Raw genomic sequence first — 27,522 nt, 5'->3', positions numbered from 1 at the left:
TAATGTTACGTAGTTAGCATGAAAAGCATTCTAACTGTCCGTATTTTGAATGACTGGAAATTTTAGAAATAAGAAATAATTTGTAAACTAAAATTGTTTGCTCTCAATTCTCTTTAATACTTACACCTTTACAACATGGCAGTTGCTACTGAGACACCACAGAGGTGTGAATTATACTACTGGTAACAGGTTAAATCAATATATGAAGTTATGATAAAGGTTAAACGCTTAGTTAACTCAGCAAGGCAACCAAAGCTTTAAGTTATTCTCGTAAGCTAAATGCTTTGAAAACTGGTAGAACATAGTCAAAGATATTGGAAGGTATCTATTAATATCTACTTTACGTAGGACTAACTACACTGCTAGTGAGTGTGATTTAAATTTATTGCAGCTATTATTAGTTTGCAGTAGAGACCTACAAATGTATACATTTTGCAAGTCGTGTCACAAAAAAAAATGAAATCGATAAATACAGGATAATTAATAAAATGAAAAATTAACATTACTCTCTGTGTTGTATTCAAGATTATTGATTCATAATGTTTGTTTGTTTAAAAATGCACTCTACACAAATCATTTTAATTGTATGTTCACACAAGTGAAATTGAAAGAGAAACTGTGACGTGTAGGCGTAACGAATTATTTGTATGGCCGTACGCTCTATTGGGGACTACAGTTTCGCATATTCAAGGCTCACCAGCGCAGCGTGGGTAAGCAAACCATGGAAATACCGTTAGGCCTCTTATAGCAGTAATGTATATATAATTAATATCTTGTTTCATAGTTCGTTTCTTGTCAAACACAAAGCTATACAATAGTCTATCTGTGCTGTGTCCATTACAGGTACCGAAACCTGATTTCTAGCGTCCGTATATTTACCACTGAGCCACTAGGGGGTGTGTGTGCGAAAAAACAACGAACAACTCTGAAGCAGGAACTATAATTGTCATGGGTGATGTGATTGTCTCTCTCTATTAATTTTGTTTTTATAACTGAATATAAAATTACTTGATTTACTGAAAACAATTAAAATATAAATAGAAAACAATTTCAATATAAGTACACACTACTGCACGTTTTACCAGAAATAGGAGAACAGATGTGATATGAAATAAATGTATATTAAAGATTATAGATTATGTGTTTAACATGATATGATACTATATACTTAATATAATATATATACTTAATATTTCTAGGTAAGACCCACGATGGGACACCGGTAAGTTTTCAGATTCACAATGCTAAAATCAGGGTTTCGATTTCCTTCGGTGGACACAACAGATAGTCTGGTGTGGCTTTGCTCTAAAAAATACACACACACACGCACATACACACATTGTTAGATAAACCGACTCAGTGAATTTTTTATCGTGGGATCACTGCAGAATACTTGTTTTCTCTGTTATTGGCTTTCGTTGGTAGAAATAGAAATCGAATATTTTTGCTTGTTAATTTATAAACAGTAATTCATTAACTATATCAGATTTTTTATATCAGTAACGTTTTTGAAAAGGATATAATAATATTTTACAAGATATTACAAGTATATCTTTGAGATATGCAGGCATGATCACCTAGTTGCTTTGCGCCATGAAACACCAAAGCAACCAACAATCCAACTTATATGCTTTTCGTTTATTTAGTATATATGCATGATAACATTAAACAAATTATCCAGAAAATCTTTGAAGTGTGTCTTACTTCTTTGTTCCCCAGAGCAGATGATATCTATTCTACCTAAGATACATTGCTGAAATGCAAGAAAGGTCATCGACCGCATCGAGCTTTCTTGCAGAACTGAAGCATTTATTATTTCTTGGCTCTTTTTGGTTTTTGACCAGAACTATATTGCCAGAAATTTATCTCAAAAGATGGGAGACGTATGATTTATTCAACGATATTGTAGAACCGGTTGTCCAGTTGTTTATGGAAGTGTGAATTGTCAATTTTAGCTTTGGTTTAAATGAATATTATGTGTTTTTTGTTTCGAAGTTACCCAGTCTTTTTTATTTTTCACACAAAAAATCAATCAAATTTTCAAACGCATATTACTTCTTAGATTTCCTGTTTAATTTTGCTGTTAAAGCAAACAAATATTAGAAAGTTAGTTTTAACTGAAAACATCCTAAACAGAAAGGGAGAAGAAATTTTAGTGTTATGAATTTAATATTTGTTATGAAGTTTTATTTTTGTCAATGTGTAATTTAGCCCGAGTTTTATAACTTAGGTTTAAAGAAACGCTTTTCCTGATAGTTTGTTTGTTTTGGAATTTCGCACAAAGCTACTCGAGGGCTATCTGTGCTAGCCGTCCCTAATTTAGCAGTGTAAGACTAGAGGGAAGGCAGCTAGTCATCACCACCCACCGCCAACTCTTGGGCTACTCTTTTACCAACGAATAGTGGGATTGACCGTAACATTATAACGCCCCCACGGCTGGGAGGGCGAGCATGTTTGGCACGACTCGGGCGCGAACCCGCGACCCTTAGATTACGAAGCGTACGCCTTAACGCGCTAGGCCATGCCGGGCCTTTTCCTGGTAGAATGATTGATATTGGACAAAGTCACACTTACAACAAAGAGTAAAGAGTTTACTGCTGAAAAGAGACAGTTACAGGAAAAAAAAAATCTGGCACATCTAAAATACGTCCTTTTCTTGAAATATGACCTTTACTAATGTTGCAAAGGTCAATGCCAGTGGTAAATTTGCAACCTCACAACTTAGGGAATTTGGTTTTGTCTGGAGCACCAAGATCATTTGAGTGAACAGTACTTCTGAGAATCAATTTCTGCAAAAGGGGAGTTTGGATGACTGAGAGTTATTGAAGTTGACTGGTGCCTGGCGAGTCTGAGACGTGAGAGGAGGTCTTCTCAGTCAGTGCACTACAGTTCTAGCTGTGGTTCAGACCACAAGCAACCTGTAAAGAAAGGCTGGCTATGCTATTAATATATAATCTATAATATCTACCCATGGATGAAGATTGAATCTTATAGCGATGTACCTTTCTGACTGAATGGTTTCCCATGACCTTAACAGTTGCTCATGATATCTGGGGTCATACAGGTCTTTATGACAAGTATCTTGTCACTTTGAAGCTAGGAATGATCACCCATATGGGAGACAGCCACCTATGTCGTGCATCACTGATGTGACCCTGTGAATAATTGGGTAGTTTGTTAGGCCGAATTCAAGACTCAGAAGAAGATAGGCACGAAAGGACTACCTGTCTACGTGTATTATCTGTGATAATTGCATTAGAAAGTTTACGCAGTAGTAACATCTGCAGATCTGGAGAATATTCTAATGGGTAAGTTTATTGAGAGAATAATTATTAAGCCATGTGACAATACCTAGATGTGAGGTACATTCTCAATGAGACAGTTTCTATGATAACTAGGTTTGAAATTATAACTTTGGGCTGGCCATCAGAAAGGAAGATGAAATTATAACTTTGGGCTGGCCATCAGAAAGGAAGAAGTCTTCAGTGATAAATCTAGTGGCATTCTCCAGGCAGACAGTCTTGCACAGACGCCTACGACATTCTGACTAAATCTTTGAAAAAGGTTGACCAGCTACTGCAAGGGTTGGTAATGTGATGCAACTATACTGAGTTTCAGTGAATGATCAAGCCAATTCAGGTTTGCCTATGGAGTATATACCCATGGCAATTCCACTTAGACATATTCCAGGATAAGAGGAACAATTACTTATCCTTGTTGCTTGCGGGTTAATAGGGTCTTAATGGATGTATTGTCTATATTTCAGCAATAATTGCAAAGACAGGGTTATTGCTTAGTATCGATGGCTCAGACAATATCATGTGATCCACAAAAGCCATACTTTGCTAGACAGCAGAGTCAACTGGACTGTTGGTGCTGACTGAAGGTTCAACAGTTGCATAGAAACAAGTGACAAGTGCTTCAGAAACAAATGGTTTCCAAGTAAGGTTTGACAGCTTGTACTAAACATAGTAGTTCAGTAATAGTCCAGCTCTCATAAGACTGGACGAAACATATAGTAGTACAAAAGCCAGAAACTGTGTAGACACAAGAGTGAAAAGAATCTGATTAGATCTCGCGATTCTTCAAGCTCTCAGAGCAAAACCACTGCTTAGCTAGTGAATACAAATTCATTATGATAAATCTTTATAGACTATTATAAAAATAGTGAAAACAAAATAAAAATATTGTTTTCATTATTTCTTCTTTAATTTGGAGAGCAGTCACCTTCTCACAACTGTCTGCAGGCAATGTAGGGTGATATAGAATTGGGACTTGTGGGCTTGAGCGACCCATTTCACTCTCCTATTTCCAATTATATTATCTTAATTAATTTATTTTATTACTTTAATTTATTCTATTACTTTATATGAGACTGGCGAATGGAGGTTAAGACTAGTAGACCACAGTATGGTTTGTACCCTGGGGTCCTTTCAGTTGGTGCAGCGTTTTTTATTTTTTTATTTCGACATGATTTTGGTTATATCAACAGACATATATATTTTTACAGATATACAGAGAACTAAAACATATGATAAATTGGTGGTGAGATACCTGGTACGTCTCCCCGATCACCTAACGGGGTTGTTTCATTATACTTTGTGAATCAGCAAGTGAGTCATATCACGTGATAAAAGCTTTCTATTCTCTAAGGTTTAAGCCTACTTTCAAAATGGCAGAGCCACAGCGAAGAAGCATGACTCTCTCAGAAGAGCAACGTGAAGAACTCTCAGATCAGTTTAAAACGGTTAGTCAGATATTTTTTATAGTTTAGAACATATCCACATAATATATTTCTGATTTATTTCAGACATTTCTTGAAAACTATTTTTAACCAGTTTAGCTTTTATAACGTTTTGTGTATTACTTCGAATTTAGAGAATTAGATTCGTGATTGGTTCACGTTGACCGGTAACAGAGGTACGCCGTAGTTTTACACTTTTTGTCAACTACTGGTGCTGTTTGTTAAAGCTGTAACATCTAACATCGGTGCTAGGCATATTTTTGTTTTTAAGCTGTATTTACTTCGAAAAAACTCTTATTAATATAAAATATTAAATTTCATAATTGTTATTTATAAACTATACATGTTTAGTCGAAAGCAAGTATCAAAACCAGGTGTGATTTATATGTTATTAAATTGGCTGTAGGTCTTAGAAATAGAAGTTAGCATTAAAATTATATGTCTATGGTATTTTGTCAGAATCTGAGAGCGAAATTTCTTTGGATATTAACAATTTTAATACCAGAACAAAAGTCAGTATGTTGTTGACAGTGTTTGTGTATCAGCCGTAAACTTTTTTAATTATCGAAATTCACTGATGCCACTCATGTTCGTTTAATGTTTTCACAGGCACTTACGTAATTTGATAATTACTTTCCAGAAATATAGATAATAATTAAACATATAATGTTCTTATAATTATACTGCAGCTTTGTTCCAAATATGTAAATTGTGAAGATATAAATGGATTTAGATGTGGTAGGGGATAGCTACTTTTGTTGGAAAGTGTGGACAATGACAGAAAGAAATGTCAAAGATTTATTTTGTACCACAGTTAAAATTTTCTGATAAACATAGGAATAATTTTTTTTTTTATAAAGTTACAAAGATGTAATATTCTAAAACTTAAGCATAAACAGCAACTCAACATGCTTGTTGTGTCAGAAGTATTGATAATACCTTAAATTTCCAATTATCTTATCTTGAGCATGGTTATTTTGACAATCTTACATTTGTTAATATTGTATCAAGCCTATTTTTAAAGTGCATAGAGAAAAGTATATGTGCAGTTTCTCTCTTTTTCAGTAATCAATACTTCTGTAGTGTATGATAAAAACTTTGAATGGCTGTTCAGCCATGAATAAAACAATAGTTTTAGTTTTTAGGTTTTTTTTAATATTTGCATTAGAATGAAAGGAAGTGTACATACAAAAGTCTGCTACGCCTCATATTAAAGTCTTGAGATAAGGGGCATATCAGTGTAATTTCTGACCAAAAATTAGCCACTAATGGCCTTAAAAAATATTGATAAGTTGTTTTACTGCCATGGAAAAATGGATACATGTACACTTTTTTTCAGGGAATGGCTCATTGATGACAAGCAGTTTGTTTAGATTTGTACAATCATTTGTGGGAGTCTATGAATAAGCAAGGTTACATTTAACTTGGGCTGGTGAAAACAGTAGTTGTTTGTACAGCAAAGGGTTTTGTAAAGAGTTATGTTCACGTTTTATATCTTTTTGAATCTTGGTAAAGTTTTAGTTGACTGAGTAGTGGCCTCAATGAGCCTGATGGTCAGCAGTCACCTTCATTCTTCTATCAGGCCACGCATAACCAGGTGGTTAAGGTGCTCGATTCGTCATCTGAGGGTTGTAGGTTGGAATCTCCATCACACCAAACATGTCTGCCCTTTCAGGCATAGGAGCATTATAATATAATAGTCAATCCCACTGTTCATTGATAAGAGTAGCTCAAGAGTTGGCAGTGGGTTGTGATGACTAACTGCCTTCCCTCTTGTCTTACACTGCTAAATTAGGGACAGTTAGTGCAGGTAATCCTCGTGTAGCTTTGTGCAAAATTCAAAAAGGAAACATTATTATACTAGTGACATCTATCATGGTGGTAATAATGTATCATTCCACTTAAGAATAACGTGGACCAAAATCTGGGAAGGGAGTATGAGAAGACAATGGACTTATTGAAAATAAATAGTTATACTTGACTGTGAAGGAAAAACTTTACACTTGGGGGGGAGTAACTAGCACAGTTTTGGGGATTCATTGAAATCACTTTGAATTTGGGAAAATAAGTGTTTTTCGTGTTATTTCATGTAAGACTCATGAAGCCGATTATAGAATACTGTGAACAGGTTTGGAAAATTTAAACATTATCAAAAGAGTGCAGAGATAAACAGTATTTTTAAAAAGTGAGAACCTAAGAGAGAGTATACTTAAGTATTTGAAAAATGAATGGTGACTTGGATCATTTTAAAAACTGTTAGGAACTTGATGAAATTGTGTAGTGGAAATGAGAACTTGAATCTTATGAAATATAAACTTAGCTAGATTTAAGCTTTCCTATGAGCAGTATTAGATTTCTGTCAGAGTTTTAAATTCATAGAAAAGTTTTTGACAGCTAAACGAGTGAACACGAAAAATGTGGAATCTACAGAAGATTGCTAAAATTGCATTATTAAAAAGCAACTACATTTAATTTGAGCTGGCTAGTGGCTGTGTTGTCTTCTGTCACTATGGTAATTTTGATGTTATTTAAATACAGTATCTTACAGTAACACATCATTATAAAGAATAATAAAAATTGTATTCATATTACAAATGTTTGTTATATTTTGATAAAATTACCTCTAGAAACATCTTTTAAACTAACATTGTATGAATATAAAATCTAATTAACTTGTTTTGTTTCTTTAAAGAAAATCTTATTTTAACTTGGTGAATATCCTTAATTTTTTTGATAAATATTGAAAGTTGTGATAAAGTTATGGTAGTGCAATTTCAGTAAAAAGTGCAATAACTTGTATCCTGTTTCTTTAGTTGAAAAGGTTTATTCAAAATGCATTTGTGTTGACTAGTTTCTTTGGTTTGTTTTAATTTCATTGGGAAACTCCATGTCAGAAAGTAAGAACTTGAGATAATTTATACATTTTGGTAACAGAAGTAAAGTCGACTCTTATCTTTCCTGTGTTTGTTAAGTTTTAAACTTGGTTCAAATATATTTCCTCCACAACATTTGAAGACAACCCATTCCAACCCTGTTAGAGAAATGAAACTGTTTTAACTGAAGATGACTTCTACTCTGCTACAATTTATATTTATGTTCCTCAGTGTGAAAAAAAGACAGTGAATCAACACTGTTTTCTTTACAATCGTAAATACCTCAGTCAGTTCCCCTGTAACTCTTCTTTTATTAAAATAAAACAATTTCAGAAATCTTAATCTTTCTTCATATGACAACCCCTCCCTCCAGGCATTGTTCTACTAACCCTCTTCTGAAATCTTTCCAACAATTCAATGTCCTTCCTTGGGTAAGGAGCCCAGTACTGAACACAACACTTCATATGTGGCTTAACTAGTGACCTATACAGTGAGATTGTAACATCTTTAGACTTGTATTCAATATTTCTATAGATACAACCTAAAATTCTATTTACCCTACTACTAACTATTGGATGGCTTAAAAGACTGATCAACCATTACACCAAGATCCCTTTCCTTCATAACATTGTTCAGGTTATTTCCATCCAAATTTTACTTAAACTCAAATTATGATAACCCACATGCATTTATCATTATTAAAACCCATCTGCCATTCAGTTATCCAACTCACTAAATGATCTAAATCATTTTATAAAGCATCCTCTTCACAGCTAACATCACTCTAAACCTTAATATCATCTGCAAACTTAAGTAATTTATTGACCACATCTTGATTTATATCACTAACATAAATCAGAAAGTGGAACGTCCTTAGACTGAGCCCTGAGGTACACCACTAATCCAGTTTGACTGAATTTCACTTAAACATACTCTGCTTTCTCCCATCCAGCTACTCTTCTATCCAATTAGTTAACTTGTTTGTTACATTTAAAGTGATAAATACACACACACACATGGCTTTCTTTTGCAAGGCTTTCTGAAAATACAGATATACCAAACTTACACCACCATCTACATATGCAGTAACCTTTTCAAAGAATGTCAAAAGATTTGTAAGGTAAAATTTTCACTCGGTGAAACCATGTTGACTATCCAATAAAATTATGAACTTTGTAAAGTGACTTTCCAAAACGTTTTCCACAAGTGATGTAAAACTAACAGGCCTATATTTACTGGGATAAAAATGTTGTCTCTACATTTAAGCACTAAGACTAACTTCATGGTTGAACAATTTGTAGTTGTAGTTTCTCCAAAGATAGAATTCTTACTTCTGTAGTGTGCATTTTAAATCTGAAACAATGTATAGATTTTTTCTGTGTGTATTTCATTGTGAAGGTGTTTTTTGGTTTATAATTAACCTGTATTTTGGTTGACATTCTGGAGTTGTTTATAATGTCTGTGTTTGCCAGTCATTCTGTTCATACTCTGACTATATAACACCTGACACTGTGATTTTGTTCATGTTAGAGTTTGTATGACAAAAAGCAAGCAACACGATCATAAGTTGTTATATGTTAATGCAACTTTCATATAACCCAGCAAATCCATATCATTGTTATCCAACAAAATTTTTAATTCAAACCATCTGCAAATATGACATCATTAATGAAAGGTTTTTAAAACCAACCAAAGTTTGAAGAATAGGCTAGCATCTAGAGGTTATATCTGTTATCTCTAAAACTCTGGTTTTGTAGGAACTGTTTACTGTATGTTATATAGAAACACTTTATTTATTAGAAAAAATATTTGTGTAACAGATTTTAGTGGGTAGTCAAAGTTATCTTACAAATTTGATGTACAGTGTATTGAGAATTTTGATTTCCTGATTCTTTGTGTATGGAGGAAGCATTTTGTTTTGTTGAAAGGAATTGGAGCAGTTATTTTTGACTGGGTTGCAAAATGCACAGTTTTATATATTCTCTGTATTATAATTATTTCATTGAAGGTTTTCAAATATTCATTGATACATAAACAGGTTTTAACTGATGGATGAGAAAGTATAAACTGTTAATGATACATGGATATTCAGTCAGTTTAAAGCAGGCATGTTTCAAAAGTCGCTATTTGTGCATAAATGCTAAATGATTATGCTATACAAATACCATTCAAAGTATATCGCTAATCATTTGTGTAATTCATGGAATTTATATTAGCTGATTTCTGTAAGTAAATCTTGGACATATTCTTTCTTTTGTTTAGTTTTTTTATAAATGTGAACTTTTCAACCTGACATTAAAACACTTGTTTTGAGAAATTCATTGGCATTTTATTTTTATAAGATGATTTCAGAATCTTGAAATTTGCATAGATTGGAAGGTCTGGAAATACTGGTGTTAACAAGAAATTGAAATCTAATGTTGGAGTTCATTTGAAAAATGTTTCGAAAGTTTGTATTCAAGAAGTAATTTTTATATGGTTTTATAAAAAAGTTTCTCTCTTATTTGAAAATAAGAGTTTGGTAAATGTATTCATAAAAATTATGGATTTTTATATTGAAGTAAAAAAAGCTCTTAGGAAACCTATGACAGATTATTTTATGATAATAAAAAATATTAGTAAGATTTTAAAAAGTTTATTTGGGAATGCTTTTTCTTGTTATTTATGTAAATAATTTAGATATTTACTTACAGTTTTCTTTATTACAATGCGTAAGGGCCTGGCATGGCCAGATGGTTAAGGCACTTGTAATCTGAATGTTGTGGGTTTGAATCCCTATCACACCAAACATGCTTGCCATTTCAGCCATGGAGGCATTATAATATTTGCTCAATCCCACTATTCATTGGTAAACTAGTAGCCCAAGAGTTGGTGGTGTGTAGTGATGACTAGTTGCCTTCCCTCTAGCCTTGCATTGCTCAGTTAAAGACTGTTAATGCAGATAGCCCTCATGTAGCTTTGTGCAAAGTTTAAAACAAACAAAACAAATGTAGTGGGTAATACCATTTAACTTTGGAAGGATCTTAATAGCATCAGAATCTAGCAGATTGTTAAAACTGTCAAAAATTTGTTTGAATTTGAAAAACAGGGGCCTAGAAAATGTTGAAAGGATTTAATTTTTACGTGATGGATACATAATAGAATTGAAAACTGTATAAAGATAGATGTTGAAACTGATATTTATCTAAGTTCGAAAAAAGGTATCTTAGAGTACTATGCTTTTAAAACAATAGTTCATAACTAAGTAATACAAACAGCAATTAGGTAAGTTAGAAGTTACCTTACTGTAAGAAACTTCTGTTTGTCTCATGATGGGTTTGTAATCGACTTTGAAGAAGAACATGATGAGATTGTCTTCATGTTGACATTGTTGTGTGGTAAGCTTTACAGACTATGACCAGGAAATCCCTGTGCACTGTCAGTTACTACATTAGAGGTTAAACTTTCTGTGACAACAAGAACAGTAATCACTGTACCATCAAGAAGTAACTTACTTTTATTAAGAGTTATTAAGGTAGAAATCTACATATAGTGACTGGAAGGAGTGTTATAATCTAAAGGATGGTGTCATACAGGACTTTACTCAGGAAGTGCTAAAATTAGTTTCTAAAATGAAGTATTGCTTTGGTATTCATGCTGAGGAGACTTGAATTTATCTGGGTGACGGAGTATGGATCTGTAATCCTTGCCTCGAGAAAAAGGACCACATGTTTCACTCAAAAGAATTATAATGTTTTTTTATAGAATTTAGAGAAATGGACAATTCAGACTTTGCATTAGTTTTACAAAATGGTCCAAAAGAATAAACCCAACGATAGAATACGTTGTTACACCAGAATAATTACGAGAGGTGGCTGATCTTACTGGAAACGATTTAGGTTCGCGGGAAGGGGGCGTTAGCGAGTACAAGAGTAAAACATTAAATCAAAAATAATATCAAGTATATATGGCTTAATTAAGAATATATTATTTTTGTGAGTTCATGTGTACTCTCTCACGAACATTTATCCACTTTAGGCTAATATTTGCAGTATCGCTAACACTGAATCTGAAAACTCTTAACTTAACTGAACTGAACTTGTAATCTACTCGTGTTTCAGTCAGTGGTTAACTGTGATTTCAATTAATATATTTTAACTGTATCAGATTGTTTCGTATTCGTGTGCACTGTTCACATCTTCCCTTACTGTGACAAGCATTTTTTGTTTTTTATTTGTTTATTGTAATTTGTAACACGGACCAAACAGGATAGACTGCGGAAGTAGGTGCGACTGTGAATCATGTATATACATCTACATTTATATGGCAAAATGTGTATTTGTGAGGTCAGGGAAGTTACTGCTTTCATTACGGTTTGGAAATAAATCTTACCTCGAATAACACGCCTTCACTTCCGTCCCGATCGTGCTTCGCACGTGACGTTATCCTTCCAGCGATAAAATATTCGATATCGGAACGATCTCTGCATTGTGGTGTTGTGTGAGCTCCGTGTATGTGTTATAACGAAGCGGATAACACTGTAAAAATGGATATAATACGAACCACAACATTCTTAATAATTTTTAATTATATAGTAATTACTTTTTGTAATTAAAAGTAAAATCCTCTGTGGCTTAGCAGTAAGTCTGTACTTACGACACTACTAAAAATTGGGTTTGCATTACTATAGTGGAGACAACACACATAGCTCATTGTGTAGCTTTGCAATTAACAACAAACAAATTAGAATATCTTTAGGTTAAAGCTAAAAATAAGTTGAAGTGTAACTGACACATCAAAGAAGATAGCCTACATAACAACCCAAGTAGAAATACTTATTGTTTTAAAACATTACCTTTGGAAACTAAAACGTGTTAAGATTTCAGTTACTCACGAGTGGAAACCAACACTGTTGTTAACTGAAGACGTTTTCGGCCATGATTTTTAATAATTTACTTTTTCTGGCGCAAGTCCGTATAGTATATTAAAAATGCACTATATTTTTGTAACTTTAATATTAATCTTAAAATATATATTAAACATTATAACTAATAAGTTTGATAAAGTTAAGTAAAACTAAGTGGACTGTGGTGATCTATATTACAGTTTTTCTTCAGTTTTCCTTTAAATTTACGAACCGTAATAATCGGTATGTTTTACCCTTTAATACCTAGAAAATGTTTTGTACTCCAACCGACTATAGATTATATTTTTGTACTTTCTAACACTTATTTTTATTACCCCTACCGATCCAAAATATATCATTTGTGCGTCTTCACATTTCAACATTATTTTTGCTAAACCATGAAACTAACGTTTGTTTGTAACTTTTCATGCTTAATTTATGCGCTCTACGAGTTTGCGCAGAAAAGTGTCTGCTTGCTACCTTCGTAACCTTGCTCTTTGACCGTTGAAGAACGTTGTTTTTGTTATCACTTTCCAAGTTTTCGCAAAATGTTTTGTGCAACCACTGGAAAATGTTAAATTTGTACTTGGCAAACACTATCTTTTTGATTTTATAAGTAGCAGAGAAAACATCGTGTTTCCACATAAACCTGTCAAAATATACTAATATTTATTTCCAATGTTTTTGTAACTATTTTGCTATATTTTTGTGGCGACAGCCACCTATAACTTTGTGTTTGGTTGGTGGTTGTTTTCTATCGTTGTCGTAACTTGTGCTAATACCTTCATGTTACAATTAAGTTACTGAATATTATTGTATCGCTTTCTTTGATCTTAACTTATTTTTAAGCCTATCAGTGATTTATAAAGTTTGACTTGTATTTGTTGGTTGTATAACAGTAATATTGGATATACATCGATAACTATGTTAGAATATTGTTCGCAAGCGTTATACATGTATGCAATTAAGGTATTTTGTTTATTAAGCACTAGGGGGAAATGTACAAAATTTCCGTCTCTTTCAGTAAACTGAAACAGCGTTCATTAAAATGAAAGCGTTGTGTTATGTTTCTTTGTTCCTGGAACGTTGTTTTCTAACTTGAAACAAAGGCAAAGTTTATAGCCCAGTGGTCTACTTTTTTTTATTTACTCGTTACTTATGTAAACATTGACAAGTCGCGACGTAATCAGTAATTTAAAAAAAAAGTTGTCTTTTAAACTTACTATGTAACTAATTTTGAATACGTAAACAATTACCAATTTTTAGAGTAAGTTTGTAGTTGTTTCACATGTTCTCACGGCCCAGTTTTGTGCTGCGACTTGTGAGTTGAAGAACCCTGGTTTAAACCCTGTTACGTTGTGAGGTGGTTGTTTTTTCCCGTACTGTATTATAATGGACTACTAGTATGTTCTTAAAGCGAGTGACGTATATTTACAAAATATCCATTTATAAATATTTTCACTATTTTCTCCCAACATTAATGTTGGTAAGATTTCTTGTTCTCCCCTGTCAGTGAAATGGTGTATTTTGTTAAAGGGGCGTAATGATTTTGTCAAGTAAAAGTTTTTTTTTTTAACCAAAGGTAGTTCTTTTTATGACAACTTTAAAAGATGTCTATTAAAAATTGAAGTTTAAAGACAATTTTTATTTGTAGAAAAATATTCGGCTGTCAATAACTGACGAAGAAAGAGGACGTGAAGCTATCTCTCTATGACTGAATTTTTTAACAATGGTTAGGACTCGACTGTTATCAATAGACGGTCGGTCCGTAAGTACCGTTTCTTTGCTACTTCGATCAGAACTGTGGACAATGAACGATTGGAGTCATGCGATATATCGTGCTTTATCTTCTCACGTTGATCAAATAAATGTCCAAATTTGAAATTGTATGATGGTAAAGGTTTAATGATGTGGAGAAATGTATTCGTGTAAAGGGTGGGGCCATTTTATACTTTGAGAAGGGCAAACAAGGTCTAGAGGTCCACCTGAAGTCAAAATGCTTCCTCCGTGATGTATAGTAACGGATCGAAGACAGTAACAATAATACGTTGCGCTTGGTTCGAAGAGCATGAACATGGATCATGTAAAACTGGTCACCACGTTTGCCGTGTCTCATTCCAATTGGGTCATTTGGGATTAGCTAAACATTACTTTGCCATCGTAACCCTCGTTGAAGAAATCTTAAATTATATTGTTCGACAACAGATTACAAGCGGGTTCGAATCTCCGTCACAACAAACATGCTCGCCCTTTCAGGCATGGGAACGTTATACTGTGGCATTCAATTCTGCGGTACGTTGGTAAAAAGAGTAACCCAAGAGTTGGCGGTGGGTGGTGATGACTAGCTGCCTTACCTCTAGTCTTACACACGAAAATTAGGGACGGCTAGCGCATATAGCCCTCGTGTAGCTTTGCGCGAAATTCAACAAACCGACAGACTACAGTTGGACAAATCTAGCTTCTGTCCAAATCGAGTCCACGCTGTCATAGCAACAAAAGGTGGTTGAACCTGTTATTAACTGGGGCGTTCTAATAAAGTGACCAGTCACTGTATTAATCATGGGTAAATATTTTCAGTAGGTTGTATTTATGGTACGATTATGTATGCTATAAATTATTGAAAGTTCAGATGCGTTAACGAAGACACACGTGAAAAAGAACTTGTTATTGCTTTAGGAGTTTAAACAGAAGCTCGTGAATAAACTTGCTATTTATATACTGCTTTTAAACATAGTTTAATCATAAAATTGAAGAAAGTATTATTATGGTCATTATCACTTTCTCACATTGTGTTCTCAAAAGTGTAATATAAAACAGTCCCCTAGTGGCACAGCGGAATGTCTTCGAACTTGCAACACTAGAAACCAGATTTTGATGCCAGTGGTGGGCAGAGTACAAATATAGTCCATCGTGTAGCTTTGTGCTTAATTAAAAACTGTAAAACAACTATTTATTTATATGATGCACGTACGCACACACACAAACAAATGCACCTTTAAAAAATAAAAGTGAAACTAAAAATTCGTTGAACTTCGCGCGATCCTTCATCCAATTGAAATATAGTTTCTAAGTTTTTAATTTAAGGTTGAGCTAACCTTGTTGTAGAGTGACTTGCAATTTGTGTTTTGGTTATTCACTTTTTTTCACATGTTACAAAGCAGTAGGAATGACCTTGGATTTCCAAGATGACAGCAGTGCAAAAAATAGCCAATTCTAGTGAGAAATGAAAGATGACCTTAAACAGGAAAACGAAAGTAAGTGATAAGAGTAGAAAGATACAAACACAGTAAGAGATGGCAGAAAGGAGTATATATCAGAAAGAGACAAACACAGTAAGAGATGGCAGAAAGGAGTATATATCAGAAAGAGACAAACACAGTAAGAGATGGCAGAAAGGAGTATATATCAGAAAGAGACAAACACAGTAAGAGATGGCAGAAAGGAGTATATATCAGAAAGAGACAAACACAGTAAGAGATAGCAGAAAGGAGTATATATCAGAAAGAGACAAACACTAAGAGATGGCAGAAAGGAGTGTATATCAGAAAGAGACAAACACTAAGAGATGGCAGAAAGGAGTATATATCAGAAAGAGACAGAGTAAGAGATAGCAGAAAGGAGTATATATCAGAAAGAGACAAACACAGTAAGAGATAGCAGAAAGGAGTATATATCAGAAAGAGACAAACACTAAGAGATGGCAGAAAGGAGTATATATCAGAAAGAGACAGAGTAAGAGATAGCAGAAAGGAGTATATATCAGAAAGAGACAAACACAGTAAGAGATGGCAGAAAGGAGTATATATCAGAGACACACAGTAAGAGATGGCAGAAAGGAATATATATCAGAAAGAGACAAGCACAGTAAGAGATGGCAGAAAGGAGTATATATCAGAAAGAGACAAACACAGTAAGAGATGGCAGAAAGGAGTATATATCAGAGACACACAGTAAGAGATGGCAGAAAGGAATATATATCAGAGACACACAGTAAGAGATGGCAGAAAGGAATATATATCAGAAAGAGACAAACACTAAGAGATGGCAGAAAGGAGTATATATCAGAAAGAGACAGAGTAAGAGATAGCAGAAAGGAGTATATATCAGAAAGAGACAAACACAGTAAGAGATGGCAGAAAGGAGTATATATCAGAGACACACAGTAAGAGATGGCAGAAAGGAATATATATCAGAAAGAGACAAACACTAAGAGATGGCAGAAAGGAGTATATATCAGAAAAGAGACAGAGTAAGAGATATAGAGAAAGGAGTATATATCAGAAAGAGACAAACACAGTAAGAGATGGCAGAAAGGAGTATATATCAGAGACACACAGTAAGAGATGGCAGAAAGGAATATATATCAGAAAGAGACAAGCACAGTAAGAGATGGCAGAAAGGAGTATATATCAGAAAGAGACAAACACAGTAAGAGATGGCAGAAAGGAGTATATATCAGAAAGAGACAAACACAGTAAGAGATGGCAGAAAGGAGTATATATCAGAGACACACAGTAAGAGATGGCAGAAAGGAATATACATCAGAGACACACAGTAAGAGATGGCAGAAAGGAATATATATCAGAAAGAGACAAACACTAAGAGATGGCAGAAAGGAGTATATATCAGAAAGAGACAAACACAGTAAGAGATGGCAGAAAGGAATATATATCAGAAAGAGACAAGCACAGTAAGAGATGGCAGAAAGGAGTATATATCAGAAAGAGACAAACACAGTAAGAGATGGCAGAAAGGAGTATATATCAGAGACACACAGTAAGAGATGGCAGAAAGGAATATATATCAGAAAGAGACAAGAACAGTAAGAGATGGCAGAAAGGAGTATATATCAGAAAGACAAACACAGTAAGAGATGGCAGAAAGGAATATATATCAGAAAGAGACAAACACAGCAAGAGATGGCAGAAAGGAGTATATATCAGAAAGAGACAAACACAGCAAAGAGATGGCAGAAAGGAGTATATGTCAGAAAGAGACAAACACAGTAAGAGATGGCAGAAAGGAGTATATATCAGAAAGAGACAAACACAGCAAGAGATGGCAGAAAGGAGTATATATCAGAAAGAGACAAACACAGCAAGAGATGGCAGAAAGGAGTATATATCAGAAAGAGACAAACACAGTAAGAGATGGCAGAAAGGAGTATATATCAGAAAGAGACAAACACAGTAAGAGATGGCAGAAAGGAGTATATATCAGAAAGAGACAAACACAGTAAGAGACGGCAGAAAGGAGTATATATCAGAAAGAGACAGAGTAAGAGATAGCAGAAAGGAGTATATATCAGAAAGAGACAAACACAGTAAGAGATGGCAGAAAGGAGTATATATCAGAGACACACAGTAAGAGATGGCAGAAAGGAATATATATCAGAAAGAGACAAGCACAGTAAGAGATGGCAGAAAGGAGTATATATCAGAAAGAGACAAACACAGTAAGAGATGGCAGAAAGGAGTATATATCAGAGAGACAACAGTAAGAGATGGCAGAAAGGAATATATATCAGAACACACAGTAAGAGATGGCAGAAAGGAATATATATCAGAAAGAGACAAACACTAAGAGATGGCAGAAAGGAGTATATATCAGAAAGAGACAGAGTAAGAGATAGCAGAAAGGAGTATATATCAGAAAGAGACAAACACAGTAAGAGATGGCAGAAAGGAGTATATATCAGAGACACACAGTAAGAGATGGCAGAAAGGAATATATATCAGAAAGAGACAAACACTAAGAGATGGCAGAAAGGAGTATATATCAGAAAGAGACAGAGTAAGAGATAGCAGAAAGGAGTATATATCAGAAAGAGACAAACACAGCAAGAGATGGCAGAAAGGAGTACATATCAGAGACACACAGCAAGAGATGGCAGAAAGGAACATATATATCAGAAAGAGACAAACACAGCAAGAGATGGCAAGAAAGGAGTATATATCAGAAAGAGACAAAACACAGCAAGAGATGGCAGAAAAGGAGTATATATCAGAAAGAGACAAAACACAGTAAGAGATGGCAGAAAGGAGTATATATCAGAGACACACAGCAAGAGATGGCAGAAAGGAATATACATCAGAGACACACACAGCAAGAGATGGCAGAAAGGAATATATATCAGAAAGAGACAAACACCAAGAGATGGCAGAAAGGAGTATATATCAGAAAGAGACAGAGTAAGAGATAGCAGAAAGGAGTATATATCAGATAGAGACAAACACAGTAAGAGATGGCAGAAAGGAATATATATCAGAAAGAGACAAGCACAGTAAGAGATGGCAGAAAGGAGTATATATCAGAAAGAGACAAACACAGTAAGAGATGGCAGAAAGGAGTATATATCAGAGACACACAGTAAGAGATGGCAGAAAGGAATATATATCAGAAAGAGACAAGCACAGTAAGAGATGGCAGAAAGGAGTATATATCAGAAAGACAAACACAGTAAGAGATGGCAGAAAGGAATATATATCAGAAAGAGACAAGCACAGTAAGAGATGGCAGAAAGGAGTATATATCAGAAAGAGACAAACACAGTAAGAGATGGCAGAAAGGAATATATATCAGAAAAGACAAAGCACAGCAAGAGATGGCAGAAAGGAGTATATAAAGATGGCAGAAGGGTATATATCAGAAAGAGACAAACACACAGTAAGAGATGGCAGAAAGGAGTATATATCAGAAAGAGACAAACACAGTAAGAGACGGCAGAAAGGAGTATATATCAGAAAGAGACAAACACAGTAAGAGAGAAAGAGATATAGCAGAAAGGAGTATATAGCAGAAAGAGACAAACACAGTAAGAGAGACGGCAGAAAGGAGTATATATCAGAAAGAGACAAACACAGTAAGAGATGGCAGAAAGGAGTATATATCAGAAAGAGACAAACACAGTAAGAGACGGCAGAAAGGAGTATATATCAGAAAGAGACAAACACAGTAAGAGACGGCAGAAAGGAGTATATATCAGAAAGAGACAAACACAGTAAGAGACGGCAGAAAGGAGTATATATCAGAAAGAGACAAACACAGCAAGAGACGGCAGAAAGGAGTATATATCAGAAAGAGACAAACACAACAAGAGACTAAGCAGAAAGGAGTATATATCAGAAAGAGACAAAACACAGCAAGAGATCGGCAGAAAGGAGTATATATCAGAAAGAGACAAACACAAAAAGAGACAGCAGAAAGGAGCATATGTCAGAAAGAGACAAACACAGCAAGAGACGGCAGAAAGGAGTATATGTCAGAAAGAGACAAACACAGCAAGAGACGGCAGAAAGGAGTATATGTCAGAAAGAGACAAACACAGCAAGAGACGGCAGAAAGGAGTATATGTCAGAAAGAGACAAACACAGCAAGAGACGGCAGAAAGGAGTATATGTCAGAAAGAGACAAAACACAGCAAGAGACTAAGCAGAAAGGAGTATATGTCAGAAAGAGACAAACACAGCAAGAGATGGCAGAAAGGAGTATATGTCAGAAAGAGACAAACACAGCAAGAGATGGCAGAAAGGAGTATATGTCAGAAAGAGACAAACACAGCAAGAGATGGCAGAAAGGAGTATATGTCAGAAAGAGACAAACACAGCAAGAGATGGCAGAAAGGAGTATATATCAGAAAGAGACAAAACACAAGCAAGAGATGGCAGAAAGGAGCATATGTCAGAAAGAGACAAACACAACAAGAGATGGCAGAAAGGAGTATATGTCAGAAAGAGACAAAACACAGCAAGAGATGGCAGAAAGGAGTATATGTCAGAAAGAGACAAACACAGCAAGAGATGGCAGAAAGGAGTATATATCAGAAAGAGACAAACACAGCAAGAGATGGCAGAAAGGAGTATATATCAGAAAGAGACAAGCACAGCAAGAGATGGCAGAAAGGAGTATATATCAGAAAGAGACAAACACAGCAAGAGATGGCAGAAAGGAGTATATATCAAAGAGACAAACACAGCAAGAGATGGCAGAAAGGAGTATATATCAGAAAGAGACAAGCACAGTAAGAGATGGCAGAAAGGAGTATATATTAGCTGTTTCTGTAAAATATTTTTGGCACGATTTTCTTTTTTCTGTCGTGGTCTTCGCCTTGAGAAAAGAACCAGAAATGATCAAAAGAGAGAAAGAAAAAGCATATATAAAGGGCATGGACTGGAACAAGGTAATGAGTAAAAAGGTTATAGATAAATGTTAATAGAAATGTAATGACATCAACCCACAACAAAGCGATGGAAGAACAAAAACTGACAAATGTATTGTTGCCTTACAAAGAATAATTGAGTTGTAAGTATGTGAGAGAAGGGTGAAGGACAATGACCTTTAATGAAGAAAAAGTATATAAAGACGTGTATGTGTTATCTTAAGTGACTAAGTTTTCAAAAAAAGAAAATTACGCAGCGCATAATGAGGCGTTAGGTTAACTTTCATTTATTCTGTCAGTACTGTGCACAAATACCACGTGCTTGGCTAGTTTATAGGTTGTAGAAGACCAGAGCAAGTGTGGCGTGAGGTGACGGAGAGTATACCGAGTAGTCGACTGGTCAAGCCAGGTTTAAGACATTGAAGATAAGTACGAAGATAATAGTCATTATGCTTTCAGGTTTTTGATGTTTCACTTCTGTCCTATCACGTTTGGTCGAATTAGCCTCTAAGTTCTAATCCAATGAATCATGTACGTCTTCTGGGAGAGAGTTGTTATTGGTTAAATGTGGTGTCTTAGTGAACTGCGATAAGGTTTTAAGTCTTTCTGTACTAGATATTTCCATGTGTTTTCCTCTTGCTTACCGTCTCCTGGAGGTTTTTATCTAGAAGCTATGTTAACGTAGCTGCTGTCCACACCCACATCTGTTAGAGGTCGCTGAACTTGTGTCTATCCTACGCGTATAATTAGGAAACCACACGCGATGCTGAAACAACGGTATGGGGTATTTTGTGTGAAGTACAAATGCTATGAGTTTTCAAAATAAAATGAGAGTAAAAAAGTCTTAACATACGAATGGAATGTTATATAAAGATATTGTTAATCGCGAACTGGGTTATGGTATTTCATTCTGTGGTTTGACGGATGTGATACGTGAAATTCATATGGTATTTCATTCTATGGTTTGACGGATGTGATACGTGAAATTCATATGCTAAGAGAAATTCCAGTCTAGACTGGTCTTTCACCTGAACATCGCAGTAGATTAATTTAACATGTTGAATGCATATTCGCCATTAGATATAACTAAGTTGCATAATGCACTGTAGGCTCAGCATGGCCAGGTGGTTAGGGTGCTCGACTCTTAATCTAAGGGTCGCAGGTTCAAACCCCTATCACGCCAAATATGCTCGACATTTTAGCCGTTAGAGCGTTATAAAGTCACAATCCCGCTATTCGTTGGCAAAAGAGCAGCTCCAGAGTTTGCAGGGGATGGTGATGGTTAACTACTACCTTCCCTCTAGCCTTTTATGGTAAATTAGGGATGGCAAGCGCAGATATCCCTTGTGTAGTTGTGCGCGATTTTCAGAAACGTACATTCAAACCTAAACTGTACTGTATTCAAATGCACAAGTCCTTAACTGAAGGTATTTTGGTTCCAGATATAGAATATCATGTGGTGATGTTTCCCAGAACATAATTATGGATCATCACACTAAATGTCACGTGCCTCTGGTTACAAATAACTGGTCCTGTACTACAGGAGCAGAGCTGCAGAAATTTGTTTTTCGCTTTGTTGCTTTATTTTTGTGGACTGGTCAGCCTGTTGGAAGTGAATTTGAGATCCGAAAGCTGTGAAAACTTGCCGATTAATCCTAAGTACCAAAGAAACACTTTGCTGTTTCCCGATTTTTCGAATTGGTATTAAAAGATTATTTTTATCGTATGCATTTCTTGTCCTAGGAAACAATTAAAACCAGCATGAAAATCTTGGTGTTACCATTATTATTGAAGTTTTTAATTTCCTACGAGGCGTTTTAATCATTTGATTTCGAGTTTTTTGTAAAGGTTTTGTGTATTTCTAACCGTGATATCTACAAACCAAGTTTGCAAAGCTTCACAATGAACTATGTTTATTTTTCATTGCTAAGAATTGAATTTCGTGTTTTATCGTTTTAAGTCCATGAACTTACCATCGACTCCACAGACTAAACAGATGAGATGTGGACAAAATGATTTGCATGGGTTTCTCTTGGCTTGTCAGGTTATATTTGTGATATGTGAAAGGTAATCATACGACTAATATTTAATTAATAAATATTATTAGATGCTGGCTGGAAATGTACTTTAATAAAAAGCTAAAGCATAACCTATTCATACAAGCATCTCGGTGTTATTCCTCGGAGCTTTTTCGTAATGCATTGCAAAATTCCAACGGTCGTTTGTAATTACTATCTGGCAGGAATAAGGGAAGAGGTGGGCATATATTTTTGCTAAAGGAAAACTAAAAATAATGATAAAACTGCGCTGTTAACCTGTTGCTGCCAAGTATTTCAGCTGCTACAATGCAACTCTAATGCTTCTTCATTTTGTAACTTTTTCGTTACGCCATTTTGGATCGAAAGTGAAACAATTTGTAAGTAGGTCAAATGCATGTATGGTGCTGACATCGAGCGTTGAAGTCAGGTATTATTGAGAACAAATTAACTCGTCCGTGGCACTGTATTACCGATCGGCTTAGACAAGTTATCTCGTCTACGGCACTAAACAGGTCAAGTCTGACTAAAGTCCTCGTGCAGTATCCCACAATTCAAACCTTTATACACCAACGATCATTCCTATTATTCAAGAAACATTGAGTTCATACTAACTTGTACGAACACGTGTATTGAGTAGAACATTCATTCCATGATGTTATAATAAAACAGCCTCGAGTCTGTATGGTAACTCTGAGATAGATAATCAGCGCAAGACTACGACCTTTTTTGTGATTTATAAAAGGTGGAATGTAAAGTTTTTAACAGCCACATGAAAGTGACGTAATCTAAATAAACTTGTATAAGGTTATTCATGTTGATAATCGAAGACTTTCTATTTTTATTATTGAATTGTTCACAACTACCAGTGAGAGCCATTCTTTGTTGTTGTTTCTTTACATATAATTTACTAACTGTAACAAAGATCGAAGCATCAGAGTTATACACGGGTTGTTCATCTTGGCTAAACTAATGTTCATTTTATAGCAGTAAATTAGCGACGATAGTCAGGTAGGGCAGATATAACGATTTACCTGGCTTGTGCGCATAGAAAGCAGAACTTTTCACACTGAGAGTTTACCAACACTGTAACTGTTTGTTAACTAGACTTGATTCACAATAAATACCAATGTGACGTCATAGGGTGATCCAAATGTATAGAACCCTTGAACATACAAGGAATAAACATCTCTAAGTGACACGCTGTGAACGTAAACACAAGTAAGAATGATATATATTGTACAGTTTTCCGCACGGTTTGGGATTTGTTGACGTAAGACATGATGTGAATTAACCATGTGATAGAACTCTGAATTGATTTGAATCCGTGCGATACTACTAAAATATTGCGCGTTCTTTAAGCTTTATGTGCATTATAAGAGTGACAGTCAATCCCATAGCGTGATGGTAGCGTTGTCATTGAGTGGCTGCCTTTTATTTGGTCAGTGTATCAAAATTAGGGACAGTAGCAGACATTCTTGGAACTTTTAAACATAATTCAGAAATATAAGTACAGTAAAAACCGCATAAAAAACGGCGGGCGTATTACTTTTGAAGCACACTGTCTTTGTGTACCAGACTCCACTTCAGATTTTTTGTCTATACGAAGTAATAAGCACAAATATCAGTGTATCATTTTTGTATAACTGAAACTTTCACAGCATTATTTACATCTTAAATTTTTAAACCGCAGATTTCACTTAGAGTGAAAAATGTGTATGTTTTTCTGAACTGATGTTGTACACTTAACTGGATAATTACCGTCTAATAACCATTGTAACTACTTGAATTTCCAAACTACAAAGTTAAAAGTATTTCAGAAATATTCTCTGTATAGTATTCTAAAGCCAGTAGAAGACAAATTACGATTGGATTCGGGCCCGGCATGGCCAGGTGGTTAGGGCGCTCGAATCGTAATCTGAGGGTTCGAATCCCAGTTGCAGCAAACACGCTTGCCCTTTCAGCTGTGGGGACGTTATAATGTTACGGTCAATCCCACTATTCGTTGGTAAAAGAGTAGCCCAAGAATTGGCGGTGGGTGGTTTGATGACTATCTGCCTTTCTTCTAGTCTTACACAGCTAAATTACGGACGGCTAGCGCAGATAGCCCTCGTGTAGCTTTGCGCGAAATTCAAAACAAACGATCATATCCCCACTTCTTGTGAAGTGAAAACCAAGAATTGGTGGCCCTTATCTAATGGGATGCGCGACTAGATCTTAGTCATTGAAAGTCAAACATTTAATAGAGAAATTCATTCAACTAATGAATGGACAGCAAGAATCATCCAAGCTGCTAAGATATTAACAGACAAACACCACCACGAAAGAATACATGAAATCTAGTTAGTAGTACGAAGCACACGGAGCTGGTTAAGATAAAGCAAAGGTTATTGGGTGGGCTGACCTTTCTCCTATGTTCGTTCTAAAATCACTCTGTCATTTATAAATATTTATTGTCACCTACCTCAAGTAATACTTCACTACAAGTACTCGTAAACTCAAACGTAAAACTTCCTGATCGCGAAAAGTGACTAGTATTACCTACTTACTATGCATAACGAACTTTAGGCTTGGCAAAAGATGAATTATGCAGTCAAGGGTGTAACTTGTAAAGTAAAATAAACAAATCTCTAAGACTTGAACTTTCGTTCGTGTAATCGAACTCGGAGAGAAACGGCAGTCGATAGAAAGCAGTGTGTCAATACAATATTAGTTTTTCATACACGAATTAGGCTAATTAATATTAAAGGCCATCACACCCCAGCCGTTGTTAAAATTGTATTCCAATGATTATATTAGATCATAATTATTAAGAATTGTGTGCTATAGTCATAGTATCTTTCATTTAGATTGAAATATATGTTATTAATCGTGGTATTTGTGTGCGAGAAAATGTTATTTTTTAATAAGTTGTATCATTGTAGAAATGTTCAGGTTTTCGGTTAGTTTTTCGTTGTAAATAAAGCCCAAGAGTGTTGTTGTTATTGTAAACCATGATGGGTCCACATAACTTCTTCCTGTCAATTTTGTTTACTGAATTAACGAGTTACTTCCAAATTTAAAACTGTACGTTCTCGTATCCAGTCAGAGCTCTGTTTTTCTAGCTATTCAGGATACCATGGGAAAGACCTGTAAATGTTATTTCACACGGTGTTGTCTAAACATCTTGAGATCTTTCTTTCAAGTGTAGAAGATAATTGTTTACAGTTGGATATAACCATGGATGGTTGATGTAGGGGCTCTAGAGGAGTTTGTTTTAAGTAATTCCTGGCGAGCTTAATATATAAATTTAAGTGCAGACTGTTAGAGATAAACAGTTTAAATTGATACAAAAAATGTATAACTCGACATCTCCGTGACTCTAATAGCTATTGTATAGACCGCATAAGCTTTCTGACGCCTAAACTTTAAGCGTGTGTGTTTTTCTTATAACAAAGCCGCGTTGGGCTATCTGTAGAGTCCACCGAGGGGAATCGAACCCCTGATTGTAACTTTGTAAATCCATAGACGTACCGCTGTATCAACGGGAGATTAAACCTTAATCATCATCTGTTTAATGAAAGTTTATTCAGGAAGACATCCAAACTTGACGAGTGTTTAATGTTGTGGTTGTTATTACGCTACTGTCTGTCTCTGGATAACAGACATCTGTTTTATATATATATTTCACTTATAGTTTTTGTTTTTTCAACACGTGTTAAAACGATGCTATCATGAAGGCCATAGGATGTTTCGGCTCTTGTATTTTGTTTACCGAAACTTGATCTTAATTAATTACTTTTTTTAATGGATTTGTTATGCTTCTGTGCTGAAACTTACCTCTACGTTGTTTGCTTTTATTTGATTGTTAGAAATGATTTCTGTTGGCCCTAGCTTTTTGGTTTTAAGTTTTATTTCTCTCAACTGAAGTAGATAAGTTTATCAACAGTCGCCCCCGCTAGTACAGCGGTAGGTCTCCGGATTTACAACGCTAAAATCAGGGGTTCGATTCCACTCGGTGGGCTCAGCAGATAGCCCGATGTGGCTTTGCTGTAAGAAAACACATACACTTACCAACAGTCTGTATGTGACGTGATGTGTAACTATCTATCTCTATTTTCGTAGAAGATTGGTATCTCGGTAAATCTCTACGAAGCACAACACAAAGGAAATTATTTTAAATTAATATTTTCGTAGCATATTCTGCTTCCCAAATTACTTAAACGACATGGCTGCCAATGTTATGCAGTGATATATTTTTATGTTAAAAGTAATACCTGCTTACAACAAAGTACTTTTTAAAATTATGTAATAGTTCTCAAACCACAGTTCTGTTAAGTAACATAACAGCGTGCTTAAAAACTGAGTGCATTTCTATTTACACAAGCTTGCAATTATTTTGTTTTCCTATATTTCAGCAATATGTCGCCGTTATTCTGTAGTGGACATTGTGTAATATAAGTATTATAATTATAAAATCTTTTCAGTGAAAGTAGAACATAATGTTTTGTTGTTAAAAAGCTACGTAATAACGGTCTGTGCGACCCACCACTGGTATCGAAACCCGGTTTTTAGCGTTATAAGTCTTCAGAATTCCAACTGAGCCATTGAGGAGGGCATATAATACGTTAACAACGCTATATTATCTGCGATAATTTCCAGTACCGACGAGGCTCTTCGTCGAATTCCAGAGCACGCAGGGCTGGAATACAACATATGATTATGAGAACTGCGGGATTCAGTGTCAGACTTCCAAACCTAATGAAATACCGCATGCAAGTCGATTGTAAGTAAATAAAGACGTAGAAAAATAAAACAATACGAGAACACTATTATCCTGTCACCCC

The 27,522-nt window shown here is 35.1% G+C and overlaps 1 protein-coding gene across 2 annotated transcripts in view; it reads left to right on the top strand.

The window, feature by feature from the left end:
* Positions 1–653: 653 nt before the first annotated feature.
* Fim (plastin-2 fimbrin) overlaps positions 654–27,522 on the top strand; it is a 53,596-nt gene continuing 26,727 nt past the window's right edge. The window contains exons 1-2 of one of the 2 annotated variants that reach the window (XM_076462714.1): positions 654–710; positions 4,654–4,747. In XM_076462714.1, coding sequence (XP_076318829.1) covers positions 4,673–4,747 — 75 coding nt within the window. In that variant the 5' untranslated portion in view covers positions 654–710; positions 4,654–4,672. Of the gene's footprint in view, positions 711–4,653; positions 4,748–14,156; positions 14,271–27,522 lie in introns of those variants that run through there. The other variant, XM_076462722.1, reaches the window with a different exon arrangement.

This window comes from Tachypleus tridentatus, chromosome 1 (genome assembly GCF_004210375.1).
Source record: "Tachypleus tridentatus isolate NWPU-2018 chromosome 1, ASM421037v1, whole genome shotgun sequence".
Lineage (NCBI taxonomy): Eukaryota > Metazoa > Arthropoda > Merostomata > Xiphosura > Limulidae > Tachypleus > Tachypleus tridentatus.
This window is presented reverse-complemented; position numbering and strand designations above follow the sequence as displayed.